This window comes from Rhinolophus sinicus, chromosome 14, assembly GCF_057876585.1.
Source record: "Rhinolophus sinicus isolate RSI-liver-muscle chromosome 14, RSI-T2T, whole genome shotgun sequence".
NCBI lineage: Eukaryota > Metazoa > Chordata > Mammalia > Chiroptera > Rhinolophidae > Rhinolophus > Rhinolophus sinicus.
Window position 1 is genome coordinate 183,103,288 of NC_142514.1, and position 13,336 is coordinate 183,116,623.

The window sequence follows — 13,336 nt, forward strand, 5'->3', positions numbered from 1 at the left end:
GCTCTTGGTTTCCGGCAACACGACAGCGGGCGACCCGGAAGTGTTCCCATTTTGCGTAGTCTGGGCTCGGCGGCGGCCGGGCTCGGGGCGGCCGTACCACTATGGGATCGTCAAAGAAGCACCGCGGGGAGAAGGAGGCAGCGACGACGACGGCCGCGGCCGGCACCGGGGGCGCCACCGAGCAACCGCCGCGGCACCGGGAACACAAAAAACATAAGCATCGGAGCGGCGGCAGCGGCGGCAGCGGCGGCGAACGACGGAAGCGGAGCCGGGAGCGGGCAACCGAGCGCGGGGGCGGGCGGCGCGGGGCTGAGGCCGAGACCCGTAGCGGCGCGCACGGGCGGGAGCGTAGCCAGACCGAGCCCTCCGAGCGGCGCGTGAAGCGGGAGAAGCGCGATGACGGCTTCGAGCCCGGTGAGGGGCGAGGCGTGCGCAGGGGGATCCCCGGGCTGCCAGGCCCTGGGTGCGGAGGCAATGCTGGATGCCGGGCCTGCACTCCGGGCGGGGGCACCCGCTGCTCTCTTAGTCAGCACCTACTAAAGGGTCCTCTTACCGTTATTTGGGATTTTAATGGTGGTTTCTCTCTACTAAGGTCTGTGAGAACAGAGGTTTTTTTCTCTGTTTTCCTCAATTGGCATATCACAGGTCCTGGGTAAATGTGTTGAGTGAGTGAGTAAATGAGTGACTGAGTGAATGATTGAATGAAGTGGTACCAGGGTGTGCAGAGGCAAGAGAAAATCAGGTATTAGGCAAATCGTGTAGGGCTCATAGTAGAGACATGAAACAGTAAGATCCCCAGGGGTCCAAACACGAGGGGCCCTGTAAGCCCTGTTATGAAATGTGAACTTTGTCTTGAGGGTCGTAGGGAGCCATGCAGTTGAGCTGGGGAGTGAGTTGATCCTATTTTGCACAGATCACTGACTGCATGGAGAACTAGGTCAAAGGTACTCAAGATGAGACCAGGTGAGGACTGCTGATGGCCTGCACCTAGGAAGCAGCAGGGGGATGGAGAGATGTGGAAAGACTGAAGAGGTGTTTTGGAGGAATTAACACACTTAGATGAGGGTGGGAAGGAGAAGAAGGGACTGAGGATTTAAATTTTGGTGTCAGCAATTAGGTGGGTGGTGGCGTCATCTACTGAGCGTCCGGAGTTTGGAAGAGGCATTTAGGGGGAGAGAATGAATTCAATTTTGGAGAGTGTTGTGTGTGATGTGCTTGGGAGAAACCTGGGAGGACCCCAGGTTTGGGTGGGATAGAGCAGTTTGGGAGTTAGGAGTGGTTAGGTGGCATGCGAAGTCTCCTGAAGAGAGTGGGGAGTGAGAAGCCGGGCTCAGGAGTAGAGCCTGAGAAATGCCAGTATTTTAGTAGTAAGTGGAGCCTGATGCTACCAGAAAGGAAGTAGAATAGCCAAAAAGGCAGGAAAACCATAGAATCTTCTGTCATGAGATTTGTGGAAAGAGGATTGTTAGAAGACGGGTCACACACCACAGGCGATCAAGCAAAACCAGAGCTGAAAAAAATGCATTGGTTTTAGAAATAAGGAGGCTGGTGACTTTGAAGGAGCCTGGAAGGGTTGGGACTCAGGGTCCAGGTGGAATAAGAGGCGAGGAGTTAGGTAGGCTGGGGGCGAGTTGCAGCACGGATGAGCTTGTGGTGGCAGCTGGTTGGGGGAGCGCCACCTGAGGGTTTTTAGCTTCTGGCTGTGGTGTTCAGCGAAGGTATTTGCCGTTTGTGAGGTGGGTGGAGGAAGTTTGAAATGCTTTTTTATTGCTGTGTCCCCAACATCCCGCAGGGGACAAGCACCAAGAACGTGTTTCTTGACATGGTCATGCTACCAACATGGTCCCTGCCATATGGGGAGCCACAGCCCCAGACATGACTGACCATGTTGTGGGGTTTGGGGAGGGCAGTTCATTCTGGTCAGTAATTGAAGGACTTCACGAAGGAGCTAGCGATTGATCTTGGCGTTTGGGTAGGACCTGTCAGTTAGTGAGGCCAGAGAGGGCAGTGCAGGTTGAAAACAATACACAACAGTGGAGAGGTGGCAAAGGGAGGGATGCAGAAAGTTGGACCTTTGGGGTCAGGAAAGGAAGGGATCTAGAAGAGGCGGGGTTCTCAGAGTGGGACTCAAGTAGAAGGACTTCCTGGGGTGGGAAAACGCTCCCGTGCTCTGGTGTCTCAGCAAGGCCCGGGTGCTGGTGAGGGGCCCGTATCGTTGGCCGTGCAGCGGAGCGAAGGCTGTGGCTTTTTGGCCCTGCGTTCAGCTCCTGAGTCGTGCTTCTTGTTCCAGCTACCAGCTCCAAAAGCAGCTCAGGAGATGCCTCGTCACTCAGCATCGAGGAGACCAAGTGAGTACTGTCTCCTGTATGTTTGCACTCTTTTCTTGTGAGCAGCCGCTTGGGGAGGCTTCTGCACACTAAAGTGTGCTGGTTGGCATTGGAAGTGCCATATAAATCACGTCAGCCCACCGTTTGTGTTACAGAAGAGGACGCTAAGGCCCTAGAGGAAGGATGGCATTCCACTGGTTAGGGCCAGGCCAGGCCAAGCGCCTGTATTCCCTGATTTTGAGACCCGTGTCCTTCCCAGTGCCCTGAGCTTCCTGGGTCAGGCCCTGTGTTGGGGACCCTTAGGACCACTCTGCCCCATCCTGTTTTCATCCCCCATCTATCCGGAAATGCATTTGGTGCCCCATTTCTTTGACAGCTCTTAACCTTTGTATCTCTTACCCTCAGTAAACTCCGGGCGAAGTTGGGGCTGAAACCCTTGGAGGTCAATGCCGTCAAGAAGGGTAAGTATGGGGCTGAGGGCATCGGAGGGGGTTTTTGAAGACAGTGGGGTTGGAGCATGTGTGTGTGTACTTGCCAGTAGGCATGGGACTTCCTTCTTGCTGTCTCATGGGGATCTGACACTCCCCTTATTCTTGAAGTTGCACAGTTGGCATGGCTCCTCACTCGCTGTGTGGTAGCAGTAGATGGGCTGAGAAATGTGCACAGTTGCTCCAAACCGAACGGGGCTGTGCAGGTGTTGGTTATCTCTTAAGCATGATTTGAGTGGCTTTGGAAGGCATGGTGGGGGGTTCCCATCATGCTGTGTGGGGAGACATGGGAGTGTCGGAATAAAGTGGGTGTAGGGAGGTAAAGGATCCTTCCCCCCTTTCCTGGCCCCTTCTGGTCACCTGAGCTGAAAGGGGGCAGGGTGAGTGGCTCCCTCCTCTCCCCACCAGCCATGGGCAGGCATAGCCTCACGTCTGGGCCCTCCTTCCAGAGGCGGGCACCAAGGAGGAGCCCGTGGCAGCCGATGTCATCAATCCTATGGCCTTGCGACAGCGAGAGGAGCTACGAGAGAAGCTGGCGGCTGCCAAAGAAAAGCGCCTCCTGAACCAAAAGCTAGGGTGAGGGGGTCCCAGCCAGGGAGGACGACGGAAGGGCCTGAGGAGGCTGCCATGGAGCTCTGGAGTCGGGGTGGGGGGAGCAGGAGTGGGGCTCCCCAGAGAGTCACTTTCTTCCCACTTCAGGAAGATCAAGGCACTGGGGGAGGACGACCCCTGGCTGGATGACACTACCGCCTGGATCGAGAGGAGTCGGCAGCTGCAGAAGGAGAAGGACTTGGCGGAGAAGAGGGTGAGGGTCTGGGCAGCGGGGTTGGTTGCTCAGGGCCGCTGGTGGCCTCACAGGCTGGTGAGGCAGGAATCCCACCCCTGGGGCGTGAGGCCGGGCTCAGAGAGGTAGGAGGTCCATGGCCAGTGGCGTCCACTTTGAGTTCTCAGCGGCTTGCCTGCAAGGCCTGCCCTTTGTGTGCTCCCACTTGACAAGGCCCTGCGTGTCTTCTGGTCCTGAATGGCCTGAGTTCCTGGGTCACCTCCCTCCTGTCCCATAGGCCAAGCTGCTGGAGGAGATGGACCAAGAGTTTGGTGTCAGCACTCTGGTGGAGGAGGAGTTCGGGCAGAGGCGGCAGGTGAGGCTGCGGTGGCAGCCGCGGGGAGTTGTGGGGCGGTGGAGGGGGGCACTGCTGTCCATGGTGCTGGGATCCCAGCGCTGGGGGGTTTGGGCGCCTGACTCGGCGGGACCTCTCTCCTCCCTTCTAGGACCTGTACAGTGCCCGGGACCTGCAGGGCCTCACTGTGGAGCACGCCATTGAGTCCTTCCAAGAAGGGGAAACTGTGGTCCTCACCCTCAAGGACAAGGGTAGGTTGGGCTGGCGTCGTCCGGTTGGGGGCAAGGCGCTACTGAGTTGAGGGTGTGTGCGAACGGCCTCTGCCCTGCCCCCAGGCGTGCTGCAGGAGGAGGAGGACGTGCTGGTGAATGTGAACCTCGTGGATAAGGAGCGGGCTAAGAAGAATGTGGAGCTGCGGAAGAAGAAGCCCGACTACCTGCCCTATGCAGAGGACGAGAGCGTGGACGACTTGGCCCAGGCAGGCGGGCGGCGTAGGGGCTGGGAGGAGTGGGTGGCTCTGTGGCTTTTGGGGAGCCAGGCTGGGTCCCAACCTGTACCTCTTGCCTTTGCAGCAGAAACCCCGCTCTATCCTGTCCAAGTACGATGAGGAGCTCGAGGGCGAGCGGCTGCACTCCTTCCGCTTAGACCAGGGCGGCATGGCCGACGGCATTCGGGAGCGCGAGCTAGAAGAGGTCCGGGCCAAGCTGCGGCTGCAGGCTCAGTCCCTGAGCACGGTCGGGCCCCGGATTGCTTCCGAGTACCTCACACCCGAGGAGATGGTGAGCTCTGCAGCCGCTGCCCACACCATGATGGGGGCAGTGGTGCCTTCTTCCGCTCGGGGCTCAGGAGGGAGACCCAGTGTTCGTTTGGTGCTTGGTCCTTGGTCCTTGTTGGGGAGCCGTGATTGGCAGCCCTGGGGCGGTGCTGCCGGGAGGCAGTGGGTGTAGACAGAGCAGCGACTGAGCCAGGCGGACGTGAGTTTGTGGTCAGGCTCTGCCATGTAGGCAGCTTGTGCTTTGTGCGAGTCATTGAACTAAGAGCCTGAGATGCCCCATCTGAGATGGGACTGGTGGGAGCTAGCTGCCTCTTGGGGGGCCATTGCGACGATGAGTGACAGTTTGGGAAGTGATAATTTGATAGCTGTGTGTGGGTTTTGCATTTGGGGTGACTGAATGAACACAGGTAGACAGCTGGCTAAGTGGTTAAGAGCGGGATTCGGGGGCCACATTTCCAAGAGTCACAATCCCGGTTATCTCCTTTAGGAGCTGGGTGACCTTGGGCAAGGTCCTTAACCTCTCTGTGCCTCAGTTTTCCTTATCACACTGGTGGGAGGATAACTGCACGCACCTCCAGTCTTGTTCATGTATGTGACGTGCTTGGGACAGTGGCTGGCAGTCACACTAAAGAAGTGTTCATTCTCGGGGGCTGTGGCTGCCGCCTTCCCCCACCCCCCTTTCATGTCTGTCCTCTCCTCCCTCAGGTGACCTTTAAAAAGACCAAGCGGAGGGTGAAGAAGATCCGCAAGAAGGAGAAAGAGGTGGTAGTGCGGGCCGACGACTTGCTGCCTCTTGGGGACCAGACTCAAGATGAGGACTTTGGTTCCAGGTGGGTTTGGACACGGTTGGGGTGTGGGGGCTGGGCTGACGTAAGGCGCCAGTGCTCACCGGAAAGGTCTCTCCCCAGACGGCGGGGCCGGGGGCGGTACCGAGTGCCCGAGGCAGACGAGGCCCAGGAAGAGGAGGAGGAGAAGGAGCCCGTGCCTCAGCCCCCACAGTCAGATGACACTCGAGTGGAAAACATGGACATCAGTGACGAGGGTGAGAGGACCCCAGCCAGCTGAGGGTGGGCAGAGGGGCAGGGACAGGAGCCCAAGGTCCCGGAGGGTGATCTGAGCAGGAGGGTGATCCTGTGTTTCCACCAGAGGACGGTGCGACCCCGCCGTCCGGGTCCCCAGAGGTGCTGGAGGAGGACGAGGCAGAGCTGGAGCTGCAGAAGCAGCTGGAGAAGGGGCGCCGGCTGCGGCAGCTGCAGCAGCTACAGCAGCTGCGAGACAGCGGTGAGAAGGTAAGGGGACTCCCAAGGCTGGGCGCGGGCCAGGTGGGTGTGGGCCCCCCGGGCTGAGTGACCGCTGTGTGTGGTGACCTGTTCTTTCTAGCGCCTGTGCCGTTCGTTGTTGGCCTTTTTGTTTGATACCATGTTATCGGCGGGTTTGTAGATTTCTGCAGGGTTTTCAGGCTGCGATGTTTCAGTGGTCGGATCCTTCCCTCGCTTGTCCTTTTGTAAATGTGTGTGTGTGCCCACTGTGAGTGAGGCGTCACCCTGGGGCTGGGACTCACTGGTGAACAGGGCAGCCCGGGTGCCCTGTGCTCATGGAGCTTCCTTTCTCATTGCGGGTTGGGGGAGAGACAGCTTTGAACATGGGAGCAAACAGTAATTTCTGACAGTGATCTGAGCCGGACGGACAAAACAAGGTGACGGGAGGGTTGATATCTCAGACCGGCTTTTCAGGGAAGGCCTTGCAAGGGGTGAATCTCGGTAGTTTGGCCCCCGAGTCCTGTTCTTCATACCACTTAGCCAAGCAGTCTGCTGAGCCAGCTGTCTGTGTTCATACAGTCACCTCACATGCAAAACCCACACACAACTACCAAATTACCACTTACAAACTGTCACTAAGAGTGTAAGAGGAGGGATAAAGGTGTCATTATAATATTCTTTCAACTTTTCTGCATGTAAATGGTATGGAGTGTGGCTCAGCCACGTTTTAAAAACTTCCTCAGTAATTCTAACTTGTGGCTAGGCCGAGAACCACTGGGCCCCATACCCTTTACAATCCTTTCAGCCGTAAACTCTATGATTCTTGAATATAACTTTAAAATATTAATGCTATAAACCATTAAGTATGAAAAAGAAAAATGTCCCTCAGCTCACAGCCCCTTCAGCTATTGCCGCACTTTCCTGATCCTGCTTAGAGGAGGGAGGGCAAACGATGGCCCATCACCTGTTCTTATAAATAAAGTTTTATTGGAACACAGCCATGCCCATTAATGTACATACTGTCTGTGGCTGCTTTTGCTACAGTGGCCGAGCACTTTAGTTCCAAATGAGACCATAAGCCCTTAAGGCACAAATATTTACTCTCTGGCCCTTTAACAGTTTGCCCACTCCTGCTCTAAGGAAGTGTCCCTCGCTTTCCTCAACTCCCATCTCTTCCCAGTCCTCTTGAATCCACTGGAACTGTCTCGACTGTGCCACATCTGACCACAATAGAAGGCAGTATGGATAAGAAATAAGGGTACCAACAAAATAAAAAGGAGTGAATGACATACAAGATCTATGTGGGGAAATTACAGCCCATTTTTGAAAGACATTAAAGAAGATATAAATAAGTAGATATACTGTTGTTTTAGTTAACTGGGGCTGTCATAATAAAATACCACAGTCTGGGTGGCTTAAACAACGGAAATTTATTTCTCACGGGTCCCGAGGCTGGAAGTCCCAGATTGAGGTGCTGACAGGTTTGGTTCCTCTTGGGGCCTCTTTCCGAGGCTTGCTGATCCATCTTGCTCTATCCTCACATGGCCTTTTCTCTCTGTACCTACATCCCTGCTGTCTCTCCCTCTTATAAGGACGCCAACGTGTTGGATTAGGGCCCATCCTTATGACCTCATTTGATCCTAATTTTCTCCTTGAAGGCCCCATCTCCAAGTACAGTCATGTGATTTTGGGAGGACACAATTCAGTTCCTAACAGCCATTGAATGGATAGGACTCAGTGTGGTAAAGACGTCCGCCTCCCATTTATGGACTAAAGCAGCACCCATAAAAATCCCAATAGGGACCTGGCGAGTTGATTCTAAAATTCACACGGAAGAGCAAAGGGCCCCGAATGGCCAAGACACTTTTGAATCATAAGGTGGTAGAATTTGCTCTAACAGATACTGAGGCTTTTCGTAATGTAGTATTGATTGTGGTGTGGTATCGGCCTATGAGTGGACTAATAGGACTGAGATCAAATAAAGGGGCCCAGAAATAGACTCCTGAGATATGACATGTGGTGTCCCAGTGGGAAAGGGTGCTCAGTTCGATAAATGGTGTTTTGCACAATCAGTTATCTATTTGGAAAAAAGTGAAATTGGGTTTGTACCTCACACCTTACACAAAATTCACTTACAGATAGATTAAGAACTTAAAAGTAGAAACATATTTCAGAACAAATTATGACTTTGTAGTAGAGAAAGATTTCCCTTTTTTATTGTGTCAAAATACATACAACATATAATTTATCATCTTAACCATTTTTAAGTGTACGGTTCAGTGGTATTAAACATATTCACACTTGTGCAGCCATCACCACCATCCATTCCCATAACTCTTTTCCCCTTGTGAAACTGACTCTGCCTCAATCCAACACTAGCTCCCCATTTCCCCTCTCCCAGCTCCTAGCAACCATCATCCTACTTTCTGTATGAGTTCGACTATCCTAGGAACCCCCATAAGTGCAACCATAGAGTATTTTTTTGTGTGTGACTGGCCTATTTCAAGAGAAATATTTTTTAAGATATAAATGGAAAGCATAAACCATCAAGGAAAAAAACTAACATTTAAAAATCTACTTAGAAATTAAGAACTTAAGTTTTTTTTAAAAAAAAAAAACTGTCACGAAGAATGTAAAAAGCCGAAAGGAGGAAAGATGTTTGCCCATATGCATAACCATCAATGGGTTCATGTCAAGAATATATAAAGAACAAAAACTGACAAAACAGAAACACAGGCAGAAGACCTGAGTAGGCAGTTCCCAGAAGTGGAAGGATAAATGGCCGATGAAATACCCAGTGAGGCTCAGCTTTCTCAGTGGCCAGGGAAAGGTGAACAAGACAGTGATGTATGAGGTCACACCCGGGCCGTGTGACCAAACTGTCCAAGTCTGACAATGGAGTGTAAGTGAGGACGTGGAGCAGCCAGAATTCTTACATTTTTCACAGGTGTGTGAGTCTAATCAGATTGGGAAGATACTGACATATTCTTACAGAGTGAAAGTGTGTGTGTGCCCTACTGCCCAGCCATCCCCACTCCTGAGTGTGTACCCCAGAGGAACACTCGCACAGGAAACGGACTATGATAACAGAAAATAGTCCATCCTGAGAGCACTAGATCGCGGGGCACTCCTATCACGGAAGATGATTCTGTAGTGAAAAGCAAATGAGCTGCGGCCCCTCACGTCAAGATTAATTTAAAAATTTTTTTTAAAGCAAATCACAGAATTACACTGTATGATTCAGATTACGTAAGGTTTAAAGAATGCACAACAAAATAACACTGTTCGTGGATGGGTCCTTATGTGGTGACACTGTAGAGAAACCAGTGAATCATGACCGCAGATAATGGGGGCCTGAAGAGCTACTAATAGTATTTCCCAACCATACGTGGGTATTTGCTTGTTTTTGATATATAGGCATATGTTAGGTATAACCCTTTTATGTTTATGATGGCAGTCATTAAAAAATACATGTACTACAGGAAGGGAAGGGGTGCAGAAGTGGGTGTGATGACTAGAAACTTCTCTGAGGAGATTGGTGTCTGGTACAGAGCAGCAGGGTTGTGGGATTGAGTTTTTAAAAGGGGGGAAATCCCAGATAATCCTGGTATGCTGATGGCAGTGATGCCATAGCGAGGGCAGAGGGTGCAGTCGGGGGATACTGTCAGGAGCTGAGTGTTAAAGGACCTCGAAGCCATGCCAGGGAGGAGGGTGGCCCGAGGTAGGAGCAGAGCTGGCATCTGCTACCACAGGTGGAAAGGCAGGTGTGGTGTGGTGGGTGTTTAGGGATTTGGTGCTGGAAGCATCTGATCACGTTGTGGCCTCCGGGAAGGATTCTAGATGTTCAGATAGCGATGTTTACCCTGAGTCCTAAAACAGCAGTTTGTCGGGTGGAGAGTGGGTGGCAGGGGCATGGCCTGGTTTTGGAGGGAGGCATATAAGGCTGAGTGTTGAGTGGAGGGTCTTTGGAGAAGGATCGGCACGGGCCCAGTCCTGAAGGGCCGTGTAGGGTTTTGGATATTAATTCAAAGGGCAATAGGGAGCCATTGATGGCTTTGAATCAGAGGAGTGACCTAGTGAGACAGTGCAGAGTGGAGAGCGGACTAGGGGTCAGTGAGGAAGTGGACAGCATCAGAGGTCCGCCCGGGGCAGTGGGTGGGAATGTCTTGTCTTGCTGCCCCCAGGAGGATCTTGGGTTCCTGGGTCTCCATAGCACCACCCTAGAAACTTCTGGGTTTGCCCACAGCTGCTCCCTCCTCCAGGTGGTGGAGATTGTGAAGAAGCTGGAGTCCCGCCAGCGGGCCTGGGAGGAGGACGAGGACCCAGAGCGGAAGGGGACCATCGTGTTCAATGCCACGTCGGAATTCTGCCGCACCTTGGGGGAGATCCCCACCTACGGGCTGGCGGGTAATCGAGAGGAGCAGGAGGAGCTCATGGTGGGTCCTCAGGCCCCTCCCCCACCCCACTGACCTGCTCTGCCTGGGCTGGGAGCTGCTGGGGGCTCCTGGGCTGACGCTGGTCTCTGGTCTCCAGGACTTTGAACGTGACGAGGAGCGCTCGGCCAATGGCGGCTCTGACTCGGACGGAGAGGAGAACATTGGCTGGAGCACAGTCAACCTGGATGAGGAGAAGCAGCATCAGGACGTGAGCAGGGACGAGCGAAGCGGGGCTGGGAGCGTGGGGGAGCTGGGGACCCCGGGCCTGGGAGCGTGGGGGAGCTGGGGACCCCGGGCCTGGGAGTGTGGGGGAGCTGGGGACCCCGGGCCTGGCCCTTCTGGCTCTGGGACCTGGGGCACGTGACTCGGTGTCTCAGCCCCGGGCTCCTCACCTGTAAACGGGGTCTATAAACCTCAGGGTCATCGTGCGGATTCAGTGAGGCATCTCGGTGCACGGCCAAGGCAGTTGTGCGTGGTGGGGGTGATGGGTGGGTGAGGGGGTGAGAAGAGCCTGTGTGGCCTGCTCACCGCCCTCTGCACCGCCTATGCCACCCCCAGTTCTCTGCCTCCTCCACCACCATCCTGGACGAGGAGCCCATTGTGAATAGAGGGCTGGCAGCTGCCCTGCTCCTGTGTCAGAACAAAGGTAAGGGGCTCCGGGCGCCCTTGGTGAGGAGGCTGGGGTGCTCTGACAGCCAGGTGCTGGCGCGGCTTCCTCTGGCCCCTCTGCTGGCTTTCTCTCGTTCCCAATGCCATGAGCTGCTCCCCAGGAACCAGGACCCAGGAGCCACTCGGCACCTGGTGTGAGGCAGGCACAGTAGTATCTGGGCAGCTCTGCGTCACCCCAGTTTTGATGGCTTTGCTCACATGTCTCCCACAAAGCACCATGCACCCCTGAAGACTCAATGTCTCCTCTGGGGAGAAGTCGGGGAGCTTGAAGCAGTGCAGGCCGTGGACTGAGACCCTGGATTAGGGTCCCAGCTCCTCCATTTACTTGGTCAGTGACCCTCGATAAGGGCCTGATTGCTCTGAGTCTCCATTTCCCTTGTCTACAAAATGGGCCTGATGTCTTTATTCCACAGCACAGCTGGGGGTCCCACAGTGCCTGCTGTGCAGTTGGGGGTGTCAGGCCTGCCCTGGGGCTGTGCCTGCGATGGGGCGGGGGGCGCCTGGCGTCTGACCACTCCCCTCTCTCCCCCCAGGGCTGTTGGAGACGACGGTACAGAAGGTGGCCCGGGTGAAGGCACCCAACAAGTCCCTGCCGTCAGCTGTGTACTGCATCGAGGACAAGATGTGAGTGGGCGGGGTGGGCGGAGGGCCAGGGGCCGGTGCCAGCCCTGGCCTGCCCGGAACCCAGGCGGGGTGAGCGGGGGCTGCTGCTGAGGTCCCCTCTGTCTCGGGCCAGGGCCATTGACGACAAGTACAGCCGGCGGGAGGAGTACCGCGGCTTCACCCAGGACTTCAAGGAGAAGGATGGCTACAAGCCTGACGTGAAGATCGAGTACGTGGATGAGACGGGCCGGAAGCTCACACCCAAGGAGGTGAGGGCGCCCCTGAGACAGGGCCGTGGGGGCAGAGCTGCATGGCCGGGGATGCGGGACACCTGGAGAAGTACTGGAAGCCCTGTGCCTCGGTCTCCATCCTTCTCTAGCAGACAGCAGTTCCCCTCACAGGGCTGGCAGGAGGGTCAGACGGGTGCCTCGGTTCCTTTGCCTACCTGCCCCCTCAGTGGCTTGACCTGCTCTTAGGGCCGCCATTGGGGCAGGCGGTGTCCCCGCCCTACACTGACTCCTGTGCCCTCACAGACGCCCGGCTCCAGCTGGCAGCCCTCACCTGCCTCCTGCCTCCTCGCGCTCTTCCACCCCTACCCCACCCCACCCGCGCCTTCCGCGCACACTCCGAGTTGGCTGCCCTCCTCCTTCCACCCTGTCTCCTGGCCCAGCCTCGGCCCAGCAGGTCTCACCCCTTTCCTGAGTGCCCCCAGTGCAGCACTTCATCTCCTGAGCCCGTCTCCCCCACTCCGGGGAGTCCCAGAGGGTGTCCTCCCGTCCTTTTCCTACCACCCCGGGCCCAGCACTGGGTCAGGTGAGTCACCATTCCTCCTCAGCCCTATGGGGCACTGGCGGCTCTAACGCCTTCCTGCCCCGTGTCCTCAGGCTTTCCGGCAGCTGTCCCACCGCTTCCACGGGAAGGGCTCAGGCAAGATGAAGACTGAGCGGCGCATGAAAAAGCTGGACGAGGAGGCGGTAGGTGGCCCAGGGGACGTGGGGGTGGCTTCTGCCTCTGCTGGTGCTGCCCTGTGCTGACTGGCCGTGCCCCCGCAGCTCCTGAAGAAGATGAGCTCCAGCGACACGCCCCTGGGCACCGTGGCTTTGCTCCAGGAGAAACAAAAGGCCCAGAAGACGCCGTACATCGTGCTCAGTGGCAGCGGCAAGAGCATGAATGCGTAAGTGGGGAGCGGCTGACGGGGGGCCGCGGTGCCCACTGGGGTTGGCCGCACCCTCGCTCCAGCCTCACACCCTTCTCCTCTCTGCAGGAACACCATCACCAAGTGAGGCCGACCGCCCCGCCGTCCCCCTCCCCAACTTTAATGTTAAATAAAGCTCCCTCCTTATTTTTTCCTCCCTGGTCATAGTGCAGATTCGAGGGTTAGACCTGGGAGGAGAGGCAGGCGGTGCTGGGAGCAGCATCAGCAACACGGCCCTCAGGCAGGATCCATGGTCAGCTGTGTGACCTCAGGCAAGTCAGGAACCTCTCTGAGTCTTAGTTTTGCCATTTGTACAGGGTGTCTTGTGACGATTGAATGAGCTCATTTATTGACTCATTCACCTGGAATTCAGAGGTGGCTTAGAATCTGGCCTCTGCTAAGTGAGACCTGGTGGGCAGATGACATGAATGACCAAATGAGATGAAGGGAGAGAACTAGCCCGGAT

The 13,336-nt window shown here is 55.5% G+C and overlaps 1 protein-coding gene across 2 annotated transcripts; it reads left to right on the forward strand.

Annotated features, from left to right (window-relative positions):
• The first annotated feature begins 32 nt into the window (after nt 1-32).
• SART1 (spliceosome associated factor 1, recruiter of U4/U6.U5 tri-snRNP) lies at nt 33-13,024 on the forward strand. 2 transcript variants are annotated; one of them, XM_074336717.2, is made up of 20 exons: nt 33-414; nt 2,291-2,348; nt 2,733-2,788; nt 3,265-3,391; nt 3,515-3,620; nt 3,877-3,954; nt 4,085-4,184; nt 4,269-4,411; nt 4,509-4,712; nt 5,414-5,538; nt 5,617-5,750; nt 5,855-5,997; nt 10,230-10,403; nt 10,501-10,611; nt 10,962-11,049; nt 11,606-11,696; nt 11,809-11,944; nt 12,560-12,649; nt 12,728-12,849; nt 12,940-13,024. In XM_074336717.2, the coding sequence occupies exons 1-20, from the start codon at nt 102-104 to the stop codon at nt 12,956-12,958; spliced, it is 2,418 nt and encodes an 805-aa protein (XP_074192818.2). In that variant the 5' UTR covers nt 33-101; the 3' UTR covers nt 12,959-13,024. The 2 variants fall into 2 exon arrangements, with proteins under 2 accessions (XP_074192818.2, XP_019593322.3); XM_019737763.3 differs by having other exon boundaries at nt 35-414; nt 4,506-4,712.
• Nucleotides 13,025-13,336: the final 312 nt, after the last annotated feature.